The sequence below is a fragment of the Castor canadensis genome, chromosome 13, assembly GCF_047511655.1.
Source record: "Castor canadensis chromosome 13, mCasCan1.hap1v2, whole genome shotgun sequence".
Classification (NCBI taxonomy): domain Eukaryota; kingdom Metazoa; phylum Chordata; class Mammalia; order Rodentia; family Castoridae; genus Castor; species Castor canadensis.
In genome coordinates, this window is record NC_133398.1 from 62658617 (window position 1) to 62685125 (window position 26509).

A 26509-nucleotide genomic window follows, 5' to 3' on the forward strand; every position below is an offset into this window, starting at 1 on the left:
CATTACTTGATAATTACCCGTGTGCCTTGTTAGAATACAAGGGGAACCGTATTTATCTCCATTTGTTAAGCTGAGGTTTTAGATCACTTGCCTTTAAGGCAAAGAAATGAAATCAGCTTCTGTCTTTTATTCTTTAATTTCCTGTCTTCAGCTTCATGCCACAATTATCACACAATAGATGTTAAAAGACTTCTGTCTTCCTCAAATTATAAATCTTTTTTTTTTTTTTTTGGTAGGACTGGGGTTTGAATTTGGGGTTTTACACTTACAAAACAGGTGCTGTACTGCTTAAGCCTCATCTCAAGTCCATTTTGCTCTGTTTTTTGGAGATGGAGTTCTCCTGAACTTTTTGCAGGATACTCCTGATCTCAGGCCTCCCAAAAAGCTAGAATTATAGGTATGAGCTACTATTATCCAGCTCCAAATTATAAATCTTTTAGTAAAGAAAGACTGAAGATTAAACAATTCATTCATGAATTAAAACATAAAAATTTAGATGCATATGTGGAATTAATGATATTATCAAAATTCATAATCAAGAAAGCACAGGTTGGGTGTGGAACTTAGTGGGAGGGTGCACTCCTGCCATGTGCAGAGCCCTTGGTTGAATCCATAGCACCTCGAAAGCAAAACAACAAAACAAAACAAAATAAAACAAAAGCATAATTCCTAATTCAATTATTTTCTACTCTATTTGTATCAAATAAAAAAATACTTTCTGTACAAGAGTGAATATAGAATTTTTAAACCTATTGAAGTCACCACAAGAAGGGGACTAAGGTAGAAAGGAGAAAAATATAGGGATGAACCAGTTCAGGTTATAATATATATATTAATGGCAGTGTCACCATGAAACTCCCTATAGAACTACCTTATACAAACAAAAATGTCTTTTTTCAAAAACAGATAACAGGAAGGTAAAACAGGTTCTGTCTGGGGTTTGGTACTAGTGAGAGGGAGAAGATATAGGAAAGGGTCTAGGAGGTCGAATATGGTGGAAATATTGTGTGCTAATGTATGAAAATGGAAAAATGAGATGTTGAAACTGTTCCAGGAATGGGGGAGGGGGAGTAAAGGAGAATGATGGAGATGGGAAGATGAATTTATGGTAAATGTCACAATGTGTACAACAATAGTAAAAAATTAAAATATTCAACCCCCCCCCAAAACAATACAAAAGAAGAGTTTTTTTTCCGAGTGAGAAGCCAGACCATCAAGGGTACACCTCAGTGGTCATTGTATTCTTCAAATCCAAGAAACATCAAAGGGGAGATATCATTGTCATTAAGAATCAAAGTAAGAGCTCCCCAGCCACAAAAAGTGCCACCCTAAGACATTTACTCACATACAGAGACAGAGAAAGAGAGAGAGAATCCATTTGTTCACTAAAGTCTTCACAATTTCAGCATTTTGGAATACTAACATTTAAAAAGATCATTTGTGAAAATACAGAATATTTAGGTAGGTGGGACTATTAGTAGATAAGGAATGAGACAGAATAGATATTAACTAGAACACTCAATTTATAACATAAAATTAAGTTGTTTAAAACAGGTCAACAGCAAAAATAATAAGTACATTAGAATAAAACAAGGAACCAAAGACCAAGAATACAAATAATATTAATCTCACCTACTTTTATCCTTATTTAGGTGGATGGTAATAATGTCAAGGAAAAAAGGCTAATTTTGTTTAAATAAAATTATTTATACACTTACAGGTACACCTGTCTTATATAAATACATGTATTTTAATTCTTTTTTTTTTTTTTTTGTAGTACTAGAGTTTGAAGTCAGGGCTTTGCACTTGCTAGAGAACTAGGGAGCCACTTTACTGCTGGAAGCTTTTGTGTTTTGCTTATTTTGGAGATAGGATTTTGCTTTTTGTCTAGGTCAGGCTGTACTGAGATCCTCCTATTTTATAGGCTTCCTATTGTAGCTGGGCTGACAGGCATCCACCACCCTGGCTAGCTTTTTCCATTGAGATGGGGTCTCCTTTTGCACAGGCTGACTTTGAACTTCGGTCCTCCTGATCTCAGCCTCCAAAATAGGTGTGAGGCACTGGCACCCAGCTCATATATTTTAATTCTGACTAAGCTTTTCTTTGAAAATGGTGTTAGGCTGGCAGCCTATGATGTGGTCTCTCTCATTTTAACATAAAAATATAAAATCATACCTGGGCTCAGCGAAATAAAGCTGATTAGCATTGGATACTAAAGTGATGATGATTGTGATTAAAATCTGAAGAAAGTTTCCATTGTATAGCCTGTGGAGTAGGATAGAGGATAAAAAAATAACCCAAATCAATGTTTTTTGTAATGATGAGAGCAGTTCCTCTGTAAACAGCCAGGAAGCCACTTGGCTCAAACCTGACTCCTTCAGCACAGAGACCCTGAGTGTGTGCCATTTGGAAAAGTAGTCGATGAACTTTTTCTGTTCCATATTTTGAAACTCTCAGTGTATTGAACTTTCTACTTTTTGTAATGTTAGTAGTTAGTACATCCAGGCTCCACTCTTTTCTGTATTCCTTTGCTCCCTCTTGTAAAAGAATCAGACATTGGAATTGGAGAAAGAGCTTATCTTCTCCAAGACAGACACCTCAGGTCAATTCTACCTAATCATACCTTTGAGGCCCAGATCTGAGGAGGCTGTTGTACAAATCTCTTCACAGGTAGCTAAGAAAAGTGACACAGATGAACACTGCCATGCTATCTTTTGCATACATAGTGGCTGGATAAGTCCGTCAGGATAGTATTTGAAAGTAACAGACATGAGGCCTTGAAATACTGCTTCAGCTTAAGGGAAAGAGGGTTGTCCTGAGACTTCAGGAAGACAAGCCACTTTTCTGCATGGGATTCATTGCATTGACCAAGAGAGAATTTTGAATGGATGTTTTACTTCTTTAGCAGAAAGTAAGAAGACTGGCTTTTATGAAAGAACAGAAAGTCAATTACAGTAGGACGATGCAAAAAAGAAAAGATTGTGAATGAGTAGAAAGGGAGTTTGCAGAAAAAAAGATATTTAAAGAGAATGAAAAATGACAATAACAGGTTAAAATACTCATTGGATCCAGAACAGAGTAAGATGGACAGTGCAGATAATATGAAAAATATTACATAAACTTGTCAGTCCTTCTGGCATGTAGAAGACCACAGGGTACACTGAAAAAAGATGAGGGAGATGCAAATGAGGGAGGGCAGAAGACACAGCTATAGCTTTGAAATATGAATGGCCTCCTGCAAGGAGATAATAGAGATCAAGATTAAAACAAACTAATAGAAAAACTTCACTGTGAGCATAAAAATTACCTGATCATAGTGTTGGAAAGCGTTATCACCCCCTCAATGAAATTAACTTGAAAAGAGACTCATGCTTAGGACATATGTCTACCTATGTCTGTATCACTTTCTTACTTGAATTCAGCTAAAAACAATAAAATTAACATAAAACTTTATAGGATAACTTAAAGTACTATCTAATCTAGTAAATAAATTTTGTTCCTAAATCTTTATACATTTAACATTGGCTTTAAAATAAAGTATTTCAACAAATTGATTTAGAAATAATTATGAAAATATATTACCTCACATTTTCTGGACATATTTTCCAAGTGTCTCTCTCACACACCATCCCATGGAAAGGCCATTTCAAAGAATATAAAATAAGTTAGATCTCATTTATTATCATTTTATTATTGTCTTCACCATCATCACCTTGAAAAGTGAAAAATTAAACCTACTTTGTAGTTTTTCTAATTAAAAGGCACTCAGAGTGGGACTTAGAATATAAGGAAGTTATAAGAGGGTGTTTTTTTTTGTTTTGTTTTTGCAGACAGTTTGCAGTTGGGAAAAGAGAATGTTCAACTTTGTTAGCTATTAAAATTTCAAAAATTACTAATATAGAGGTTCTTTAGATTATGAAATTTTGAAGAGTAATTTTTGTTACCTATGTGTAGTTGCACATTTTAGACAATCAGAATTATCACTATAAAACCTCTGGATTGACATGTATTATAAACACTACAAAATATTTAACTCTATAGTTGATTATTTTGTTCACCAAAATGACAATGCAATTTAATCTGTTGCGTTATATAAGGTGTTTTAAAATCGTAATGCAGTTTTAAGCATTAACAATCCTAGAAATATACATGTTACAAACTTAGAGAAAAAGTTATTCTGTATTTACCAAGTTTATGAGTTTTGAATGATAGCTTCTTAATTTTAATTTCTTTTCAGCCATTATTTCTTACTATATTAGTTGGTATTGCTGCTGCAACAAAGTACTATGTACTAAGTGGCTGAAACAATAGAAGTTTATTTTCTCAGTTCAGGGAACAAGTCCAAGGCATCAACAGGTTCCTTTGGGGATTAGGAAGGAAGTACCTGTTTTGGTCTTCTCTGCTTGACTTATAGATGTTCACCTTCTCTCTGTATTGTTATACCACCTTCTGTCCTTACGTGTTGGTGTCTAAATTTCCTCTTCCTATGAGAATACCAATCATATTTGATTAAAGCCCATCCTAATGACTCATTTTAACTTTATTGTCCTGTGAAGACCCCATCTTTAAATAAAGTTCCCTTCTGAGATACTGGGGGTTAGTACTTCGACTTTGGTGGATGTGGGGCAAAATTCATCTGTAATATCCATCTTGGTCTACTATTTGCAGTCGGAGGATTCCATGTCTGTAAGTTATGGGCACTGAGCTTTTCATTCAAACAGTAGTTACGTGTCTGAACCTCAGGGTTCTCATCTGAACATGAAATTAAATCCTCAATGAGAGAGCTTTTGTGAGATTATATGGCTACAAGATGGGGAACCTTCAAGTGTAATGAGGCCACTTGAAATTCAAGCTCTGTTGCACGGGAACATTCTATGCAAAGAATGTTATTTTGCTTGGATCTCATGCTTCTCCTCTTTTAAATAGGAAATAAATGCTTGCCTTGTAAAAGCATGTTGTGTAGAATTTTAAATGAGCTCGATAAATATTGTTTATTATGTCAGAAATTCCTTTCAAAATACATTTTGAAAACTGTGAAGAATGACAGTGTTCACCCTTCTTTTTTGTTTGTTACTTCTACGTGACATTTGCTCATTTATGTATCATTCATTGTAGTATTACCCCAGGATATTTTATTTTTTCTTTAGGACTATGTTGAGGGTTTGAATCCACAAGTCCGTAAACACATAGCTTTTCCCTTTAAACATAATGACATCAAATACCAAAGCTTAATTTGTGTGTGACACAGAGTGTTAGCTCTTCCCATCCTGAACTCACAAGAAAATTCAGTCATAATGCCCTCAGGCAATGAATTAGTTTCTTTCTTATGCATCTAGAATGGTACTAGCTTTGTGCCATCCATGAGAGAATTGAGAAGAGACACTCAAATTAGGTAAGGCATAATTACCTCATGGAAGCCCAGGTGAGAAAGGCTGACTAAATTTTGTTTTGTATTTAATGATAATGGACAGAAGTTTGTTTCCTCAGAATCCTTCTGGTAGCCCTGAATTTAATGTACTTTTGTTGCTCACTGGTTTTGATAAGGAAAGGAAGAGGCAGCTATTATTTCATATCACACAGATGGAAGTTGAAGCATGGAGATGTCAGGAATTGTCTCCAGAGTCTTCTTGAAATAAGACAATGACAAAGTGGGGAATGCCTATTCAGCCCAACAGTGAGTCTGGTACTGAGGAATTGAGATTTCAAATAATAAAGCAGATGTCGTGGGTTTAATATAGATATTGATCCAAAGGAAATCAGAAATACCTAATGCTATGTAAGACAAAACTAGAATTATACTATCATGCAATAGTGCAACTTGAATGTTTTTTGGAATACAGAATTATGAGTCATTATTATCTAGTTTGTTAATATGCGAAAAACAGACTATTGCTAACAGCAAAGCTCTAATGTGTTTCCTTTAAGTGGTGTAAGTTTATATTCAGAATTTGGGGGGCACTAACTCCAATTCTTTCCTCATTTGTTCTATTGACGGTTTGAGATTTACTGCCTTGTAGAGTGAATTTATCCAAGGTTGGGGAATTACCATACACTGGACTTATACAACTTTACACACACCTCAATTCCTTCTTATACCAAAAATACTGTGTGTAACATTTTATTGGTTTCTAAAATTGTCTTGAGCATATCAATGTCTAAAATTTTATGCCCATGATAGAAATGCCTTTTACTCCTCTCAAATCAAGATTCTGTATGTTCTTCAGGATCTTTGACAAATACTTCCAGTTTCACAAAAACTTTCCTGACCATTGAGATCATTTTTTCCTCCTCCATAGAAATACTCATGCTTACTTAATTTATTTAGTTCCTAAGGCCTGTTAATATTTCCTAATGCTCTGCTAATATTTAATACTCATATTTCCAAGCAAACCAATTCATCAGTGGAATTGCCTTGGTTTAATCTTCTTGGGTCTGACATGTGTTAGCATGATGTACAAGATTGACCTTCAATAAATATGTATTTACAGATTCTTTGGAACTACATCTTCACTCTAGCTTTATCATCAAACAAACTTCTTCTAACTGTTAATATATAATGAAAGAAAACCGTTGCTTCTGAAATCAGGTTATTTTGAGGATTTTTGCTTCATTTTACTTGCTTATGTATGTACCTTAGAAGTTCCTAAACATGGAGTAAGTATTGGAATTGAATAGCCATTTGTTATTGAGCCTAGACCTCTAGCACTATATAAAACCTACCCTCAAATAGCCGAGGACTGTGTTCTATGAATAGTAAATAACCAATGTAGCTGACCAGAATAGTCCAATGCCATGATCACCATCAATCTGTGAGTTGAGATTCATTGCAGATGGGTTTGCTGTATTGCTTTTGATGTGTCTTATAAAATAAGATTATGCCATATATATTTCATATATGTAACTTTACACAAGTGCAGTTCATGTCAAATGTCAAAAAATGTTAAAAACAAAATCCCTGTTCTTATGGAACTATTGTCTGTTGGATATGGGGACAGTAAACAGAGCAGATAAATTATACATGTTGAAATTACTAAGTGCTATAAAATAGATCAGGTAAGGAAACTGAAGCAGGGCAGGAAAGTAATTTTGCCAAGGTGAATAAGAAAGTTGATGCTAAATTCAGTCTAGAACTCTGATTCTTTGAGGGTCTCTGCCCATTTCTTTGGACCACGCTGTCTTTCTTGGGCTCAGGGAAATTTCTCTTTATTCACATAGATATCTTCTTTCAAGTTGCAATACTTTTTCCTCCTGCTTAGAACAAAAAGGCTATAATCTCATTCTAGTTACTGAACTCATAAGTCTTTAGATTCTCAGTGCTTTGTGCTAGTCACTTACTATTTTGTCTTCTGTATGTTTCTAAAATATTTGAGCTCCATTCTAATTTGTCTATAATTCTGATTTCTGTTATACTTAGTAATCAATTTTTTTGAATTGATTAAAAGGTTACAAGGGAAAGTATTCATTGATAAGCAATTTCTGGAAAAAACTATATCAAGTTTCCTAAGTATTTGTAAATTTTGGTCAAACATTTATTTGATTTTATGGATATGTCACCAATTTAGTTAGCCTAGTATTGATGGGTACTTACTTATTTTTCTCATTTGTATCTTTAAAAAATATCATCTTTATTAGTGCTGAGTCTATAGCTGCAGTGACACTGATGGCTGTTATGGTAGGTGTATCTTTCATTTTATCTGATATTACAAAACAGTTTTTGAAGAATGTTTTATCAGCTTATACTCCCACCAGCAGTATATGGCCAACATGTGGTAGTGTCCAGTCTCTGATTTTACTTACTCTGGTAAATGTGTAGTGGATTCTGATTGTGATCATAATTTGTATTTCTCCAGAGATTGACATAGTAGGGCATTGTTTCATATGCTCACTGGACATTAAAATAATCACTTTTGTGAATTTCTTATTTAAAGTTTTTATCTCTGCCCCGACTTCTAAAAGAAAGGTAGATAATACAAAAAAAATAGCATATGGCCTGTGATAGATGTATGTCTTAGAAATATCTTCTACTCTGTTTATTGGCATTTTAAAATAGTATCTTCATGAGAACAGGCATTTTTAACTTTAATTAATTGCAGTTTATTAACCTTTATGCTACTGCTTTGCCTTTGTTTCAGAAATCTTTGCTACCTCAAAGATACTCCTCTGTTTTATTTTCTATAGGTTATATATTATTTGTCCCTCATTTATATATCTTGAATCCATTGATTTTGTATGTGGTATGAGGTAGGGGGTCAATATGTGTTTTTATTCATATAGATTTCCATTTGACCCAGCATTTCTGAAAAGATATTTTTTCCACTGAATTACAAGTACACAGATGTGTGTAATTCAACTGTTTGAATCCAAGTGTAGATTTCTTAGTCTGTTGCTCCAGTCTGTTTGTCCTTAAACCAATACTTCAGTCTTAATTTCTGTGACTTTATAATGGGTAACTGGTAGCATAAATTCTTTAACATTCTTTCTTTTATAAGATTGTCTCGGTTATTCTTGGGTCTTTCCCCACAAATTTTATAAATTATAAAATCAATTTTCTATTTCACAAGAAAAGCATGTTATAATTTATATTGTTATTACATTGAATTCATAGGTAAATTTTGGAAAAATGGACATCTTTACAAATAATAAGTCTTTCAAATAGTGAGCATATTATAGTCACTCATTTATTTAAGTCATCTTTAAATTATTACTAATATTCTATAAAAATCCTGTCAACTTTTATTATAATAATTTCATGATTATTTTCATTTTTGATGCTACTATATATAGTATATTTAACGTTTTTTTCCAAATGTGATGAGTACATAGTAATTAATTTATTTTTATAAAGGTGTATTTGGCGACCTTTCTAAATTCATTGATTAATATCAATAGTTGTCATGTTTCCTCACCTTTTCCATAATGTAGTAACTAGTGAAGTTAAGTAGCTCTGATTCAAGGACAGACACATCCAGCATGCTGTCAGAAAACTAGCCTGAAGAACACTCATTGACTGCTCAAAATGTCATTCCTTTAAAAAGCTTGAGTGAAAATTATCCTGCTTGTAGGTTACAAGTCCAACTTGAATAGTGGGATTTATACCTGGACAGAAACTGCTTAAGGAAAACAGCATCTATAATTACTCTAACTAATTCCTGTCAGTGTACTTAGTATGATCATTTGAGATCCCAGATGCATATGTCACTTCAGTTTTATCACAAAGAAGGAATATCATGCTTGTAGTTTTAGCCAAAAATTGAAGACATTTTAGAACAATTTTAGTGTCTCTGAGCTATGTGGCAGGAAATCTTTCTAATTTGAAAAAAGGACAAAGAGACACAAATAAGTTCCAACTTGCTGATACCAAACTTTGAAACCCTAAAACTAGTTGATTTGTTGTCAAAAGAGAGACAAATTACTTTAGATATAACCATAAGAAGTAAATTTGCCTACCTGAGAATTTGAAGTGGGATAAATGTACTAAAGAAAAAATATGTCCTTACTTATCTGTGTTTTATAGTGGATGGGATAAACATTTAACACTTGTTTTCCTTAGATTTTGCTGTATACAAATTACATTTTAGTAGCTTCATCTGACATCCATGTATTTATCTTACAGATCTCGGGCTTGGCGGTTTGAGCTGGGCTCTTCTGTTAGGTTGTTTTGCTGTGTTGGTTGGGCCCAGCTGATCTTGACTGGGTTTGCCTTTGAGTCTGCAGCCATTTTCTCCTTTGGGAAGAGGAGGAGGGCTCAGCTGGGTAGCTCGTTGTCTCTGTTCAGCATGGTCTTTCATTTTCCAAGATTACTTGGGCATGTGTGCATGGTAGTCTTGGCAGGGGGTCTCAGAACAGAAAGTCGAAAGGACCGTGCAAAACTTTCTTTGACATTCTTGGACTTCTTGCCTTTTGAGGCCAGGATGCACACAGCATTACTTCTTTCAGCAAAAGAATGTGGCAGGCCAACTCAGAGAGGAAATAGGAGAGATTGAGAGTTTGGTCACCTTTGACAACCTTCATATAACAAACTATATTGGTCAATAATGTATTTTTAAAACATCAGCTCAAATACTGGTAATCTCAAGTATATTTAGGTAATAATTAAGAAGATAATAATGAATTAAATGACTTCATGCTGTGATGTTAAAAGCTTTACTTCAATTTTTTTGGAAATCCTCCTGTTAAGAATGAGACTGAAATGTAAAAGATGACCAAGACTGAAAACCTAATTTGGGAAGCTAGCCAGCAATTGACTCACAGCAGGACCTAGCTTCCAAATCCTAAAAGAAAGGATTTTTAAATTATTAAAAAGGCCCTGTTTCCTAATAGTCTGAATTCCAGTGGACTATTGGGTATTAGTATCACTGCTAACATTATAAAGTTTAAAAGGGTCAAAAAATTACTTTGATCCACTAACCATCAGAAACTTAAAAAAAAATGTAGAAAGTCTTTCCGGAATCACAGATTTAAAAGTGTGACCACAGAGATTCGGTGTGCCCACTAGTTCTTTGTACATGAAAGGAGACTTTTTTCCATTTGCGCTTTTCAGAAACACAAATGAGAACTAACATCAGGTACTTTGCTTTTCAAGTAAAAATTCTAAAGTGTGTTAAACTTCTCCCCAGGAGAGTGCTGGGAGGAAAAAATTCTCTCAGCTTTGTAGGACATGTTGCTATGTAGGAACGGAGGATGGCAACCCAGACTTTTAAGGCACACATGCGCGCACACACACACACACACACACAGACAGACACACACATACATTATTTCTGATTGTTTTAAGCAGAATTGAGAAGAGGAGACAGCCATTGGATCAATGAATGACGAGACTGGGGCACATTCTTCAAGGGTCAAAAGACTTCACAGTCCACCATAATCGCAATGTGCAAATAAGTGGATTGGAAATCCCTATGGAGGCTTGGGGGCAGGGTAAGAAGTGGGGTGAGATGGCATTTAGAAACCACTGGCACCCAGCCACTGGTGAGGCCATCTAAATATAAATCAGACCTTCTCACTGCATAGTATAAAGCCTTCTAGTGTCTTCCCACTGCATTTCAAATGAAATCCAATCTCTCCATTCTGACCAACAGACCCTGTGTGATCTGGGCCCACCCTGTTTTCCCACCCTACCTTTTATCTTTTCTGCCAGACATTCTGGGCCTGAACTACAGTATCATCCTTCATGTCTCTTAGCTTGCAAAGCTCTTCTCTGTTTTGTCTTATCATTCAAATTTCAGCTCACAAGCCATTTCTTCAAGGTTCTTTCCTGTCACCTTATCTAAAGCTTTCTCTGTCCTCTGCTACAAACCAGTTGTTCTCTGCTCCATTATGCTATTGCTTCATTTTCCTTACAGCAATTACCAGGCATTTTCCTGTTTGTTTGTTTTGTGGTGCTGCAGATAGAACCCAGGGCCTCTCACATGCTAGGTAAGTGCTCCACCACTGAGCTACAAACTTAGCATTCCCCATTCTTCAAATTACCTCTATTCTTCTGTCTCTGTACTGTAGAATGTGACAATGTCAGGGACCTTATTGTCTTGCCCATTATTATATATCTCTTGCACCAGTTGTGATGCTTGATATTCAAAAATATTCTTGAAATAAAAGAATGAAAGAGTTCATTTTTAAAACAAACAAAAACCAAGTTCATGGGTATAGTTATTTTGGTTTACTGTGGATGATTTACAATGATAAGAAAAGGACATTGTAATAAAAATCTGAAACAAGAGCACTGTCTTTTCTCCTTTCTGTTACATCATGTTGACATCAGCTGTCACATAGACACATAGAGCCTTTGGTTGTTACAAAAAGTATTTGAGTCCAGATGGGATTGGTGGAGAAATCAGTATGAGCTCTCATTTTTGTCTGTGGTCCCCGAGCTGTATGTATCTATGGCATTAGACTCGCAATGATTTCTGAAAAGTAGACAGAAGTTGGAGAACTTCTATTTCTGTTTATTTTTATCACATTTAAAATTGTTTAAAAAAATTGTGTTTGACAACACATTTAGTTCATTAGTAGTTTAAGTGTATATACAAAATAAATACATTTTCAAATGTATTTTTTAGCATAGTCTATGTATTGAAATATATGACATTTTAATCTGTGGGATGAATGTTCCAATCTAAAGCGACAAGTTTGAAAATGATGAAGATTTATGCAATAAATAGTTTTGACTTTAGTGACAATTGCTATCGGAAGAAGTGAACATATTTTCTAAAGTGTGGCTTTTCAAAAATTTTATAAGGTGATATAATACATCATGGTAATATCTATGAGTAAAGAAATACTACGAGAACTAAAATAAAGGAATGAGTTTATTATGTAAGCATCATTGTGTAGATCACAAAAGCAGAGAAGTTCTGGAAGAAAATGGGATTTTAGTCTGGGACTTGATCCCTTGACAACTAATAGTTAAGGGTTCTGCCTTCCCACCCCATCCTTCCACTTGTGACTGCCAGCGCCATTCCTGGCTAGCTGCTGGGCTCACTCCTACTCGTATTAGTACCTGCCTATTCTTGTACTTTAGAATAAAAAACAGTCTGTTTCACATGCCTACGTGAGGCATAAATCAAGCAGCGAAATTTGGTTAATGTATTTATTTGGCATTTGCTTTCCTTTTAACCATGTGGGTCATTCAGTTAGGATTATAACCAGGGTCTAGAGAATTTGTTATTGAGGAAGTTACTGCATCTGGTTTTACAGTAAAGTGCACTTGGGTTGGCACCTTTCCACCTGGTAACTGTCCTGTATAACTGCCTAAACTCAGCATCTAACATTCCTGCCTCCTGCCAAAATTTAAAGAGAAAAAACCTCCATTAAAAAAAAAAAAAGAGTTGATGATAATGTGCAAAAATGCATGCCTTGAGGCAGTACAACTATGTATCTGCATATTATTCATTCAATTACTAACTTGTGAGAATTTAAAAAATCTATGGTTAATCATTTCTCCTTCCAATCTCATCTGTAAACTCTTTGACTTTAAGATACACAAGTATATAATGATGAGTTTCCAAATTAAAGATAGATCCTTTGGAGAATTTTTGACTCTGGGATAAATTTTCAATGGTAAATTATTTATTAGTTCAGGATAAAGACTCTAAATACTTTCGTCCAGTAAAGCCTCCTCACCCTTCCTTCTTATACCTCACCTTTATGGTTACCTTCCCTTTTTTTGCTACTGCTTAGATTGTCTCTCTACCAGTTGGAGAAGTCTTTTTGTCACTCATTTTAGAATGACCTCACCCAAGTTAGCTATCTCCTTTAGTAAGTCAGAGATGACAAAATCACATATAGTGCTTTAAAAGAAATTTGATTCTAAACCCTCGTCTGAGCCTAACCACATGTGTATTAATTCCATTCCTGAGGTTATTAATTCTGTTATGTCCTTTTAATTCATTCATTGTCTGTTAAGTGGAGGGTGTAACTAAGAAGATATATAATTTTTTTTCTGATTTTTATTAGTCTGTGGTTTCATTAAAGGACAGGGACAGACGTGAAGATGGTACTAACAGTATAATAAGCCCAATGAACTGAATATCTGCAGAGTGAGACAGGGACAATGCATTTTGAATGTCTGTGATTAGCATCTTTCCTTTAGTTTTTTTTCTTTTTTTTTTTTTGGTACTGGGGTTTGAGTTCAGGGTCTCATGCTTGCTTGGCAGGTGCCCTACCACTTCAGCCATTCCATCAGCCCCTTTTTATCTTTCTTTTTTTTTTGTTATATGAAAATATCAATTTAATAAAATAGTTCATTTGTTATTCTTTCACACAGTTTTTTTCCTTTGATTAATTTATTCAATAAATATTCTTAATTTTTAATTTTTTTATTCATTTATTCGTATGTGCATACATTGTTTGGGCTGTTTCTCCTACCTATCCCCCCACCTTCTCCCTCTCCCAGCCACTCCCCCTCACTTCCAGGCAGAATCTGTTCTGCCCTTATCTCTAATTTTGTTGAAGAGAAAGTATAAGCAATAATAAGAAAGACAAAGCGTTTTTGCTAGTTGAGATAAGGATAGCTACACAGAGAGATTCCTAGCCCCCTTTTACCTTTCTAAGGTTTTGTTTTTGTTTGGGTGAATAATCATTCATTGGGTTTTACCATTTAGAAACTAATTGCTCTACTACCCGTGTTGTTAATAGGATTTCAGAGAGACACACTGTGGGGAAATAAGCAGCATAGTTTTTGATTTCACTTTCCCTAGCCGTTCCTGATGGTCTCTCACCATTCTACTTTCTCTTGCCAGCAGTGATTTGAAAAATCCCTCTGTGGAATTAATATTTCTTCCCTGAAACTGTTCCCTTGGGGGACGGCTAACATCCTATGATGAGACGTGCGAGCAATGTCTATTTACTGACAGATATCAGTGCATGTCTGCTTCATTTAACATCTTTCTTTTAGTTGATGACAGTATTTACGCCACGTAAGCTAGTGAACCACTTTCCATCAGGCAAACCAACTTTGGTCCTATTTCAGGACAAAAAGGGAAATTTGGCTGTCATCCCTAACTCCATGTGCTGAAATTCAAATCAGCTTTGAGTTCATGGTAAAATTGTACTACAAACACCAAAAATCGGTGGTACACAGTGTTCTAGAAAGTTCTTAAAAGTTTTCCTTTTGTAATTTAAATTTTTTTTTTTTTTTTTACTACTAGTGAATTATGGTGGGACAGTGTTTCCCGAACCTCGGCACTATTGATATTTTGGACCAGATTATTGTTTGTTGTGGATTGTTATCCTGTACATTGAAGGAGAGTTATCATTACTGTCCTTACTCCTTTAAGGCAATTAGCACTGTGTCCCCTTAGGTTGTAACAGAAAAATAAAGTCTGCAGACACTGCCAGATGTCCTCAGAAAGGGAATAGCCTCACTCTCAGTTGAGAATCACTGGTACAGAGGATGGAACTGTAGATACACTACCAGTGAATGGGCTAGATGGGTTTCCTTTGAGTTCTAGTAATGAAGTATATTTATAAATGATTAAAAGGCTCTTCATTTTGTTTTGAAAATAATACTAAAGGAAAAATAACCAATACTAGATTACTCCCTTTGTGAAATAGTAAATACTTCACAACTGAATTTAAAAAAATTCATAGGAAAGAAGGAAAATGTATCATGTATTGCTAGACTTCTTTTCTGCTGTGTAACAATGGAGACTAAAGCAAATTACCCATAAAACATATTAAAAGATAAAAATTTTAAACAAAAATATTTTTACTACATTAAAATAAAACCACCTTTTGATTTTTAAGATTTTTAAGATAATGAAAGAGAAAATCAGTCATAATGAGTTAGAAATGATGGTTCTAGCATGTTGAAGTCCCCAAAGATTAAAATAATAGGATGTGTGCCCTCTTGTTTGATTGGAAGGTGGCCGGGTTCCCTATCTGCCTGTGTTTTGTGAGAAAAATCACTTTCTCATGTTTACGATGTAGTTTGGAAGATGGAACAAAAAACAGAATCCCAATAATACGTTGTGTAGATTTGTGTTTTAAGTCTCCCATTGGCAGGTTCCACTAACACTACAAAAACAAGTAGAATTTATGACCTGTAGTCATCACTTAAAGAAACTAGATGTTTTTTCTAAAGCGATCTTTCATTATAGTTTATAGGGAGAGAAACTAACAGGTGCTAAGGCATTTTTGTTTTTGTGGTTTTTTTGGAGGTATGAGATTTGTACTCAGGGCCTGTGCTTGCTAAGCAGGTCCCTTACCACTTGAGCCATACCTCCAGCCCTTTTTCTTTCGATATTTTTCTGATTGGGTCTTGCATTTATGCCCAGGTCAGCCTGGGCTGTGATCCTCCTATTATTTGTTTCCTTCATAACTGGGATGCCAAGCTCACACCAGTATGCCCGGCTTTTATTGGTTGAGATGGGGTCTTGCAAATTTTACCCTTGGCTGGCCTCCAAACATGAACTCCGGATCTCTACCTCCTGAGTAGCTAAGATTACAGGCGTGAGTCCCTGCATACAGCCTGTTTTTTTTTTTTTTCCTCTTGTCTATTTCTCATTGTATATCTCATTTTTACTTCCCAGAGGAGATAGAAGCACTCAAAGTTAATAATGTCACTTTTTCATTTCTAACACTAACACTTATGTGTGCCTCCAGTGTAAAGCTGTTGTACTATGTAAACTTCAGACTAATAACTATTGGTTTCTCTTTCTATGTGTTAGATTTGAACACATAAAAAAATCTTTTAAGTGTTTATATTGATAGCCATTGCTTTATTTCTCAGTAGTCTTAATAATTCAGTGATTTCTCCAAAGAATCATTGTGTGCTTACAAGCACCTGGTATCTTTATATTAATTCATAGGCTAAGCCAACATTAGATGACTGAATGTATATGTAATAGTTCATAAAATTTTCTAATTCTTATGAAAACATCTTTAGGATAAAACAGAGAAAAACTCAAAGTTTCTGATTTGATGTGCCACTCTGTGAAAGAATATAGTTTTAAGATGTTTTGAGTTTCTCTCCTAAAAAACAATTTCTGTGTTCATTAGGTTTGAGTATTTTATTTATAGATGTATCATGTGAAGCAGCTTTTTTCTGCTGTTTTATTTATTAACCTTCTGTTGCCCTTTTTCAGCATTTTTTAAATATAATTGGCACTGAAGCCTTTGACACTGTGTATTTAAGAATGTGTTTTCTATATCTTTTGCTGATATTATCTGAATACAGCTATCTCATAAAGAATATCCAAATCACTTCACATGGATGTGTAGATGTATGTGTGTCTTCCATGTCTGTATGACATGCCTTTGCTGCCAGGTGTTCCTGTTGCTATTTATATCCCAAATAGGGTTTTTTTGAAAGGTGTCTGTTTGATTCATTTTCCCATTTATTAATTGAATTATTTATCCTTTTGCATTCAATTTTTGTAACTCTTTTTATAGTTTAATATTAATCCTTTATCTGATGAATAACTGGCAAAACTTTTCTCCCATTCTGTAGGTTTTCTTTTGATTCTGGTAATTGTTTCATTGCTGTACAGAGGCTTTTTAATGTGATGCAATCCCAATTTTTATTCTTATTTTTTGAGCAATTGGTGTCCTATTCAGAAAAGCATTGCTTATGCCTTTATTTTTCAGGGTTTTCTCTGTTTTCCTCTGGTGGTTTCAAAGTTTCAGTTCTTACATTAAAATCTGTGATCCACTTTGGATTAATTTTTGTACAGGGTAAGAGAGAGAACTCTAGTTTCAATCTTCTACATAAGAATATTCAGTTTTCTCATCATCATTTGTTGAAAGGAGTCTTTTCTCCAATGTAGGTTTTAGGCACCTTTGTCAAAAATCAAATGGCTATAGCTGTTACGGGCTTATTTCTGGATCTTCTATTCCACTGATCCATGAGTCTGTTTTTGTGCCAGTACCATGCAGTTTTTGTTACCGTGGCTCTGTAGTATAATTTTAAATCCACTATTTGATACCTGGAACATCACTCTTTTTGCTCAAATCTCATCTTTTTGTTTTTTAATTGACACACAATTGTACATATTTATAGAGTGAAAATTTTGTGTACAAGTATAATGATCAAGTTAACATTTCCATCAACTTAGATATGCATAATTTCTTTGTGTTAGCAACATCCAAATTGTTTCTTCTAGCTATGTTGAAATATATAATAAATTATTGCTAACAATGGTCAAAGTATACTATACTGCAGAACACTACAACTTATTCCTTCTCTTTATGTATATATATTTTTTACCTAATAATCAATCTTTATCCACTTTTCTCTGCCTTTTCCAGCCTGTGCTAACCCATTTTCTTTGTTCTACTTCTTTGAGATAAACAGCTGTGGTGATACCATGTGGTATTTGTCCTTCTGGGCCTGACTTATGTCACTAATATAATGTCTTTTGGGCTCCACTATGTTATCACAAATGAGAAAATTTCACTCCTTTTTATGGTTGAATAATATTCTATTGTGCATATGCACCACATTTTCTTCACCTAATCGTTCATTAATGGGCACCTCTTTTGGTTTCATCTCTTGGCTGTTGTGAACAGTGCTGCAATATTCCTTTGACATACTGATTTCCTTTCCTTTGGATATACACTTAGCAGTGCAATTGGTGAATGGATAGTTCTGTTTTTAGTGTGTTGAGTTACCTCCATACTGTTTCCTATAATGGATGTACTAATTTAGATTCCCACCAACAGTGTATAAGAATTGCCCTTTCTGTGCATCTCTGCTAGGCTTTTGTTATGTTTTGTATTTTTGCGAGTAATACTCATTCTAACCTGTGCTGAGATGGTTCTCCATTTTGGTTTTGCTTCGTATTTTCTCAGTGATTAGTCATGCTTGTCATCTTTTTTTCATATCTGGTCATTTGGATGTCTTTTGAAAACTGTTCAGAATTTTTGCTCATTTTTAAATTGAATTATTTATTTTCTTAAGAGTGAATTATTTGACTTCCTTCTATGTTCTGAGTATTAATCTGTGTTGTATGAATAGTTTTCAACATTGCTCACGTTTTAATCTACATTGTATTGGTTGTTTCCTTTGCTGAGCAGAAGCTTTTTAGTTTGCTGTAACCCCGTTTCTCTACTTTTGCTTCTGTTTTTTTGTGTTTTTAAGGTCTTTTTCAAAAACTCTTTACTCATATTAGTGTTCTGAATTGTTTCCCCTGTTTTCTTTCAGCAATTTCAATCCCGGGGGCTTACCTGTAAATCTTTTGTTCATTTTGAGTTGATTTCTGTATATGGCTAGAGATAGGTTTGTCGTTCCATTCTTTTACATAAGGAAACTCTAGCATTGAAACAGTGTTTCCTTTTAACAATAATATTTATATTTGGAAAACTTTTAAATAATTGTCTGTATTAATCTGTACTTTATATTCTATAAAGTAGTTTTAAAAATAAAATAAAAAAAATTTTGGCGGATTAATGGAGATGGGTGAGGAAGCTGAATGGCCCAAAGGTCAAGTGAGATTCCACACATAATACAGTGATTCTTTAGGGTCTAATTATTTGGAAACCAAGGACTATAAGGACTTGGAATGTCTACCTTTTTATTTCAGGCCACAACTGAGAAAACACAAATCTCACTTTTAGCTGTGTTGTGCAGTGCTATTGAACCTTGTATCTGTTGTCTGAACTACCCAATAGGGTAGTGGGGTATCTGTTAGGATTATGTGGGCTCTTTAAATTCAATGTAAATAAAAAAGAAATTTACCTTGTTAGTAGCACTAACTTTGCACAAAGACTATTTCTACACAGCATTAATTTGTATTGGACAGGGCTGGAAGAGTCTTGTCATATACCAAGATAAAATATTTAAGGAAGCTATCTTTTCCTAGAAAATCAACTTGAATAAGTGACATGTTGAAAGTTTAGATTTTTTTTTCTTTTTGTGCCCATGTATGTCTGCCTGCTTAGGACATAGGAAATTTATAGGGTATCCTTAGAAGCCTTGGCTAGGCTTTCTACAGGCTTCATTCCCAGCCCCTCCTTCTACCTTGGGCCCAGAATAGCCATGCTTTTGTATATTTTTTACGAATTGGAGATTCCTGGTACCACACCTATTACACAAATGGTGCCTTTTCTTAAATAGCTGGAACCAGTTCTGGTTGATTTATAGAGACCTGGTGTGGCAGGCAGGTTGATAAAAGAAGTCACACCTGTAAGGGACTTCTCTCCACATACCATTCCCCTAACTTAGTGGATATCTGTAGTAGGCCCAGGTTAAATATCATTAGGATATTATTTGCTTTTGAGATGTCTAGGCTTAAGAGGATGTGTTTGGTATAAGACAGAAAGAAAGTGTTGACAGACAAATAACAATACTCAGTTTTCCAGTGAAAGCACTAGAGACTCTTCTTTAAAGTTCTTAAAGAAAAATTCTTTTAAATACTGAATTCTTTTCCTTTCTTGCCATATTTTTGGAACAATGATTGGGTTCTTGTGTTAGTCAGCTTTCCATTATTGTGACAGATTCCTGAGATAAGTCAGCTTAAAGAAAGGAAAAGCTTATTTTGGCTCACAGTTTTAGAGGTTTCAATTCAAGACCTGCTGGTCCATTAGCTTGGAACCTGTCGAGGCTCAATGATCATGGCTAGAGCACCTGACAGAGGCAGCCTGTCATGACTCATGACTGAGATTTAAAAGAGAGGCAGAGGAAGGGTTAATGGCTCCAGTATGCACTTTAAGGACATGCCCCCAATGACAGGGACACCCTCTCAGTAGGCTCTGTCTTTTAAAAGTTCTACTTCTTCCCAGTAGCACCACAGACTGGGGCCAAGCCATTAACACATGAGCCTTTGAACACTTACCTAAATCATTGCAGTTCTATAACTTCTTCCTAGAGTGACCAATGTAATTAAAATTTATTTTATAAATTATAGCCTCGTGAATTATAATATGATGCATATCTGTTAGTCGTAATTATTATACTTTTGCCAGTCAGATTTTTCTTATGTCTAGCTGATGGGAACTTCACTATCTTTATTCTTTTTTGGATATACCCTAGTAGTTCCTGAAAACTTCCTTGCTTCCTGTTATGACAGGCTGTTCCAGATTAATTTTCTACATTTCCTACCCAAAACCTAAAATCAGCCATTTCTTTAAGACTTTGGATATTTTTAAAAAAGAAAAGCCCTATTTTGCTTTTTTTTATGTTAACACAATCTACAGAAATACATGTCAGCAGTACAGAATGCTGAAAAAATTTAAATCAGCATTCATGTTAGTTTGAATATGAATATGAGTATTACAGAAAAGTATTATACCGTTAAAGAAAAAGAGTCATTGGATAGGTGTCAGCTTGTATGATCACCTGAATCAGTGATTTGTTAAGGCTTTCTGTCACATGTATTATTAGTTTTTCCATTTCAAGTTATATTACATTCTGAACAGTTACTTTCTCTAACCACACAGGTACATATTTACAAAAGTAAATATTCATATGATTAGAAATCAGTAAGATTATTTTCATCAGATCTTTGTCATATGAGAAACGATAAACTGGAGAGATTAAATTTGATTTTAAATTCAGATACTTTTTTGTTTGTCTTTTGGTGATCCTGGGGTTTGAACTAAAGGCTTTGTGCTTGCTAGGCAGATGTTCTGTCACTCGAGCCTCACCTCTAGTCTTTTTTGCTCTGGTTATTTTGGAGCTAGGGTCTTGCTTTTTGCACAGCATGGCCTAGAATATAGCCCTCCTATTTTATATATCCTTCCATTGCTAGAAGGATAGGCATTCACCACCATATCTAGGTATTTTTCTGTTAAGATGGGGTCTTGTGAATTTTTTTCATCCCAGCTGGCCTCTGATCCTCCTAATCTCAGCTTCCCACATAGCTTGGGATGACAAGCATGAGCCACAGTGCCTAGCTATTGGTTGAGATTGGGTCTCATGAACTTTTTGGTCCAGCTGGCCTTAACCCGTGATCCTACCAGTCTTGACTTCCCAAGTAGCTAGATTACAAGTGTGAACTACCAGTGCCCAGCTGATCCTTTGGTTTTATTTGTTTGTCCCTGTTGATGAATGACAGAAACGAAATCAGAATTAGCTTCTGTTGAAGGGTATTGGACAAATACAGAATAATTTGTGACATACTAAGCATGTCTAAAGCATGGCACTGTTAGTACCTCCAAACCCTTTCAAGCTCTTTGCAGAGTGCTTAACAGCCCTTACTACAGGCCAATGGAAACTACTGTTCATATTCATTCATCTCATTATTTTTTACTTACATATTTCCTTACAATCCTAAAATATAAATTCTACTGAGCTGATGTGCAGCCATCATCTCCTTTTTGCCAGTGTTTATGTAATAAGCAAGATGAGGAATAGAGATTGGTTTGAGTGAACACATAGAATAGGTATTATCTTCATGCCTCTGATCTCTTTTGCTTTTATTATGTCTTGGCCAAGGGCATAGCTTATTTGAGTATAAATATGTATGTTCCTGTCTGCATTCATTTCTAGAATGCTGGAGCCTATCAGTGTTCTGAGTTGAGAAGTAACATTTGAAGGTTCATTTGGAAGAATTTCATCTTAATACACTTCAACTGAGTGGGAGGCAGAGCCAAGTCACCCTTCCCTGAGCAAGCATTTCCTAGGTCTCCTTTTCTGGTTGTGTGGTGTCATTAGGTAGCAGTTGGCTCTGATACGCTTGCACAGACACAAATTGAGTCCGACAGGACTGATGTCTCCTGCACTTCACTGTCATCTGAAATGCTGGCAGAAGGAAAAGAGCAGTGAAAGGGGAGGGGAATGAGGAGGGAAGCAGATTCATTTAGCACTTCTCCTATGAAGTTTTGAGATCTCAAACATTTCATAGCTGTGAACTGCTTGAAAGGTTGTTTATCCGGACGAGATTGATAACAATAGCTGTTTTGGAACAGCTGGCTAGCTTTTAGTTTCAAGAAGATGTGTTTCAGTGTACAACTTCCTTCTTCATGCCACCACAAATCTGTTAAAAAGATGAAAAGAAGGCTATCTAGTGGAATAGTAATTAGAATGATTCTCTCCTTCCTTTTAGTTTTATCTTTCCTGCATTCAAACTGCTCTTGCATAGTAATGAAAAAGATAATATCTTTTTTGAAAAAAATTATTCTCATACTCAAGTTCAGTGTTAGAAAAGGCATACTTAATAGTATCTACATTACAGTTCTTTTTAAAGTACAAGTTATTTTAGTGAATTGGGTTATTTCTGGATATCTATAGTATTTCCTGTCAAGAATTTTGTATGTGCTTCAACATTCTAATGTTCAAAAATTAAAGGTATGCAGTTTCATTTTATAAATGAATTCTTATAGTCATTCTCAAGTTCTTATCACAATGTTAGAGGAGGCAATAACAGATGATATCACCTCTCTCTTTTTTTTTTTATATAGAATCTAGTCTCTATATGAGGCTGTACTAGATTTTCTGAAGGTTATATAAGAACAACTATTAATCACCTAACTAGTCAGACTTGAAACTATTGCTTGGTGTAATCTGTCATCTTGTCCCTTCTTTCCCATCCAAACCAGGACCACTGTTAACCTTAAGTGTCATATTACTTCTCACCTGGAATTCTTGCTGTGGCCTCATAGCATTCTCTAAATCATCCTTGAGTTGGATGTCAGTTAATCTTCTCAAAGTCTAGTTCCATATTGTTTCTGTAATAGTAAACATTTAAAAACTCATTTTCTGGATTGTTGAGTAAAAACTTTGGATTTAGATAGGCATTCAAGGCTCCCTGTGACCTATTTTTAATCTCAAGCCATTTTCTTTTTCCATCTTCTGTTTTCCTAATGGATGCCTCATTCAGACCTAACCAGTATCACCCAGGAACATAGTCAGAAATGCTAATTCTTGGATTCTACCATAGACCTGCTGAGCCACAAACTCTGTTGTGGTGACTGCCTTTCTGTTTTAGCAGTCAATTCAGGTCTTCTGTTGCATTCTGCTATTTGGGAGGCACTGCTCCAACCCAACTAGGAAGCTCACCTTTTCCACAGTTCTTTCCTATTGCCCTGCCTTGTAGGAATGCTTTTCCCTCATTTTGTTAAAATCCTGCTTATTCTCTAAGGCCCAGTTTGAGACACTACAGTTTCCACAATACCATTCCTGATCTTATCTTTTATGGCATTTGTGTGGTTTTCTTTCCTGGCATTAATCACTTATTAATGCATACTGATCATGTGGTATACCTATCTTTTTTTTCCCCTACTAATCTTGGAACTCAAAAAGGATGGAATCTTGGCAGGTAGGGTGGTACATACCTGTAATCTTAGCTACTTGGGAAGTGGAGATAGGAACATTGTGGTTTGAGACTAGCCCAGACAAAAGTTAGTGATACCCCCATTTTAACAAATAGGTAGTGGCTCACACCTGTGATCCCAGCTACACAGGGAGGTAGAAGTGAAAGAATTGTGGTCCCTGGCTGACCCTGGCAAAAAGTGCCAGACCCTATCTGAAAAGTAAAGAAAAGTGAAAAAGACCTGAGGTGTGACTCAAGTGGAGGCTCTAAATTCAAAACCCCGTACTGCCAAAAACCAAAAAACAAAAAACACATGTTGGAATCCTGCTTATATCTGTACTCTAAGACTTCTTATGCTCAGTGGTACTTTCTGATGTCTTGCACACAGTAAACTTTTGAAAAAATATTCTGTGGGCTATTGCTTTTACAGAGGTGGTGGAGAAAATTATGCTCTTGCTAGGAGGCACATAAAAAGTCTTGTTAACTCCAAGGGGCACATGCTAACTATTGTTTTGACTTACTGACTTCAAACTTGACTTGGCTGTTCATGTGTCTTTAAAGAAGAAGCCAAATGTGCTAATGCAAAAAAAAAAAAATTCTGATCTCTACTATTTAGCCGGAGAAGTTGAATTAGCCTTGTCATTTCACCTGGTGCCAAGAAAGCAGCTTCCATTATTATGTCATTAACAGAGTTTCATCCTGCACAGGACAACTTCTCTTAAATTTTTCTTATAACTGTGGTGTGCTTTCTTCCACTGATGTATTCATGTACTGTTTCGTATGAAATGACAGCTCTTCCTCAGAGTGCGCTGCTCAAAAGGTGGCACTGGCATAGAGTGAAATTGCAGGTAGTTGGCTCTGCAAATGGCCTGGAATTGGGAAGGTTAGAGACCTACATTTTAACAGACAAAGTTAGTTCCCACTGCAAAACCATGACAGTTAACAGTGCTTATCATGGGTGTCTCTTGCTTATGATGGAATGGGGGAAAGAGTGAGAAATCTAACCGTCTTTTGTATTTTCTTCCCCTTCTTTTCTCTTCTTCTCCCTTTCCAGGCTCTGAAAGGGCTCTAGTTGGTATTTCAGAGAAGAAAGACTCGCTGCAGCTTCCAAGGCAGTGATACCAAGCTGCCAGCGCACGCTACTGACAAGCTGCAGGATGGTGCACGTAACCAGGTCGCTGTTGCTGCTCCTCGCCTTCTTCCTCCGCGCAGATGCTGAGAGTAAGCCATCTTCCCTTCTCTAGGGGCTGTGACCATAATGAGTGGTTTTGTTTGCAGTTGGCACTGGGCTCAGGGCCTCTGAATACATTTCCTTTGGAAGTAAATCCCAAGACACTGTGGGATCCTCCTTGGCTACCAGCCAGCCTTTGAAAGGGATTATTGATGTGACTTCCTTACCACTTCCTCTCCTGCTTAACGCCCTTTTTTCTTGTGCATCTAACTGCTTCTACTGGTTTTTGTATTTTATACCTCTTACTAGCCTGGTGGCAAAGATATAAGAACAATGATATGATTCAAACTACGGCTAACCAGTTGGTGGTGCCAATAAATAAACATTGTTCAGACCCATTAGAAATTTCTTTAGCTGTATAGATATTTCTATGTTTAGAAAAATGCACAATGTCACATCGAGCCCAATTAAACTTCCAAGCCCCTTCTAGCTGTCACAGCAGCTGTTCTAATGTACTGTTTCCGACAGCTGTCGTCAAGTACAATATTCAAACAAATCAAGCAGAACTGACAACTTTGTGGCTGGATGGAGAGTTTGAAGTGTGAGGAGAATTCTGTGGAGTATAGACACCAAAGTTTGGATTTCTGGACACAATTTATGAAACTGGGATTGTGGTCAATTAGCTTGCCAGTTAATGAGAAGATCATATCTCCTTTGTAATTAGGCAGTCATTAGGTCTCCCTTGTTTACATGTGTATCATTTTCCATCTGTTCTATGGCTTTTGGGAAGAGATAGTCCATTTCTCTGACTTGTGTTCACTGACATGTCTGCTTCCTTGATAGTGGTTTATTTCATATGTGACTGCCATTCTCTTTGGCACTCTTCTCCTACAATTAAAATGTATTACATCTGCAGTTACTAACTTTTCCCTCCACTGACTATTCCAGTGAGATTAAATATGATTCAGGTTAAGGATATTTTGAAGACAAGGATCCTGTGTCATCTTGGTCCCTTCTTATTAATTGCATTTTGACAAGAATTCCCTCAATAGCAGCCAACTGCTTCATTTAAATAAGGGCCCTATTTCTAATGGGATCTTTCCTGGCCTGAAAGAAATAATGCTATTATTAGCTACATATGGAACATGCATGTTTTAAGCACAGCATCCTCTGGTTAATAATGTGCCTAGTCTCCTTATTAGCACTTGGGAGTATTGGTTAAGGTGAAGCCAAGGAATTTCTAGTACAATGCCAGGAAATAATTGACTGGAAAAAGACCCAAATGTAAGATGCTCTTGTTATTTTAAAGCCATTTATGTCAAAACTTATTTTAAAGTTGAAATCTAAATTTAGCTGATGAAAACGAAATTGGGCATAGGTCTTTATTTATTTTGTTTAGTCTAAGTGCAAAAGTAACTTGTTTCACCATTGTTAATTTTTGGTGGAAGCATATTAAGACCCTGGGAACCCACTTTAATGTCAGATCACAGCTAGGGATTTTCTTAAAGATATAATTATTGTATATCCATGAAGTTATTCTTTCACTAAGTAGCCATGTTCTATTGAGCAGCTATGCTTTTGCTTAATTCCCTGGTGGAAAGTGGCTGACAGATGTCAAGAATTTAGGAACAAGTACTGTTGAAATTAT

General features: G+C 35.6%; 1 protein-coding gene across 21 annotated transcripts in view; it reads left to right on the forward strand.

The window, feature by feature from the left end:
* The window catches only part of Ptprd (protein tyrosine phosphatase receptor type D), a 1026094-nt gene that overhangs the window by 589104 nt on the left and 410481 nt on the right, over nt 1-26509 (forward strand). For all 21 annotated transcript variants that reach the window (XM_074051871.1, XM_074051878.1, XM_074051881.1 and 18 more), the window contains one exon: nt 24745-24911. In XM_074051871.1, coding sequence (XP_073907972.1) covers nt 24848-24911 — 64 coding nt within the window. In that variant the 5' untranslated portion in view covers nt 24745-24847. The remainder of the gene's footprint in view (nt 1-24744; nt 24912-26509) is intronic.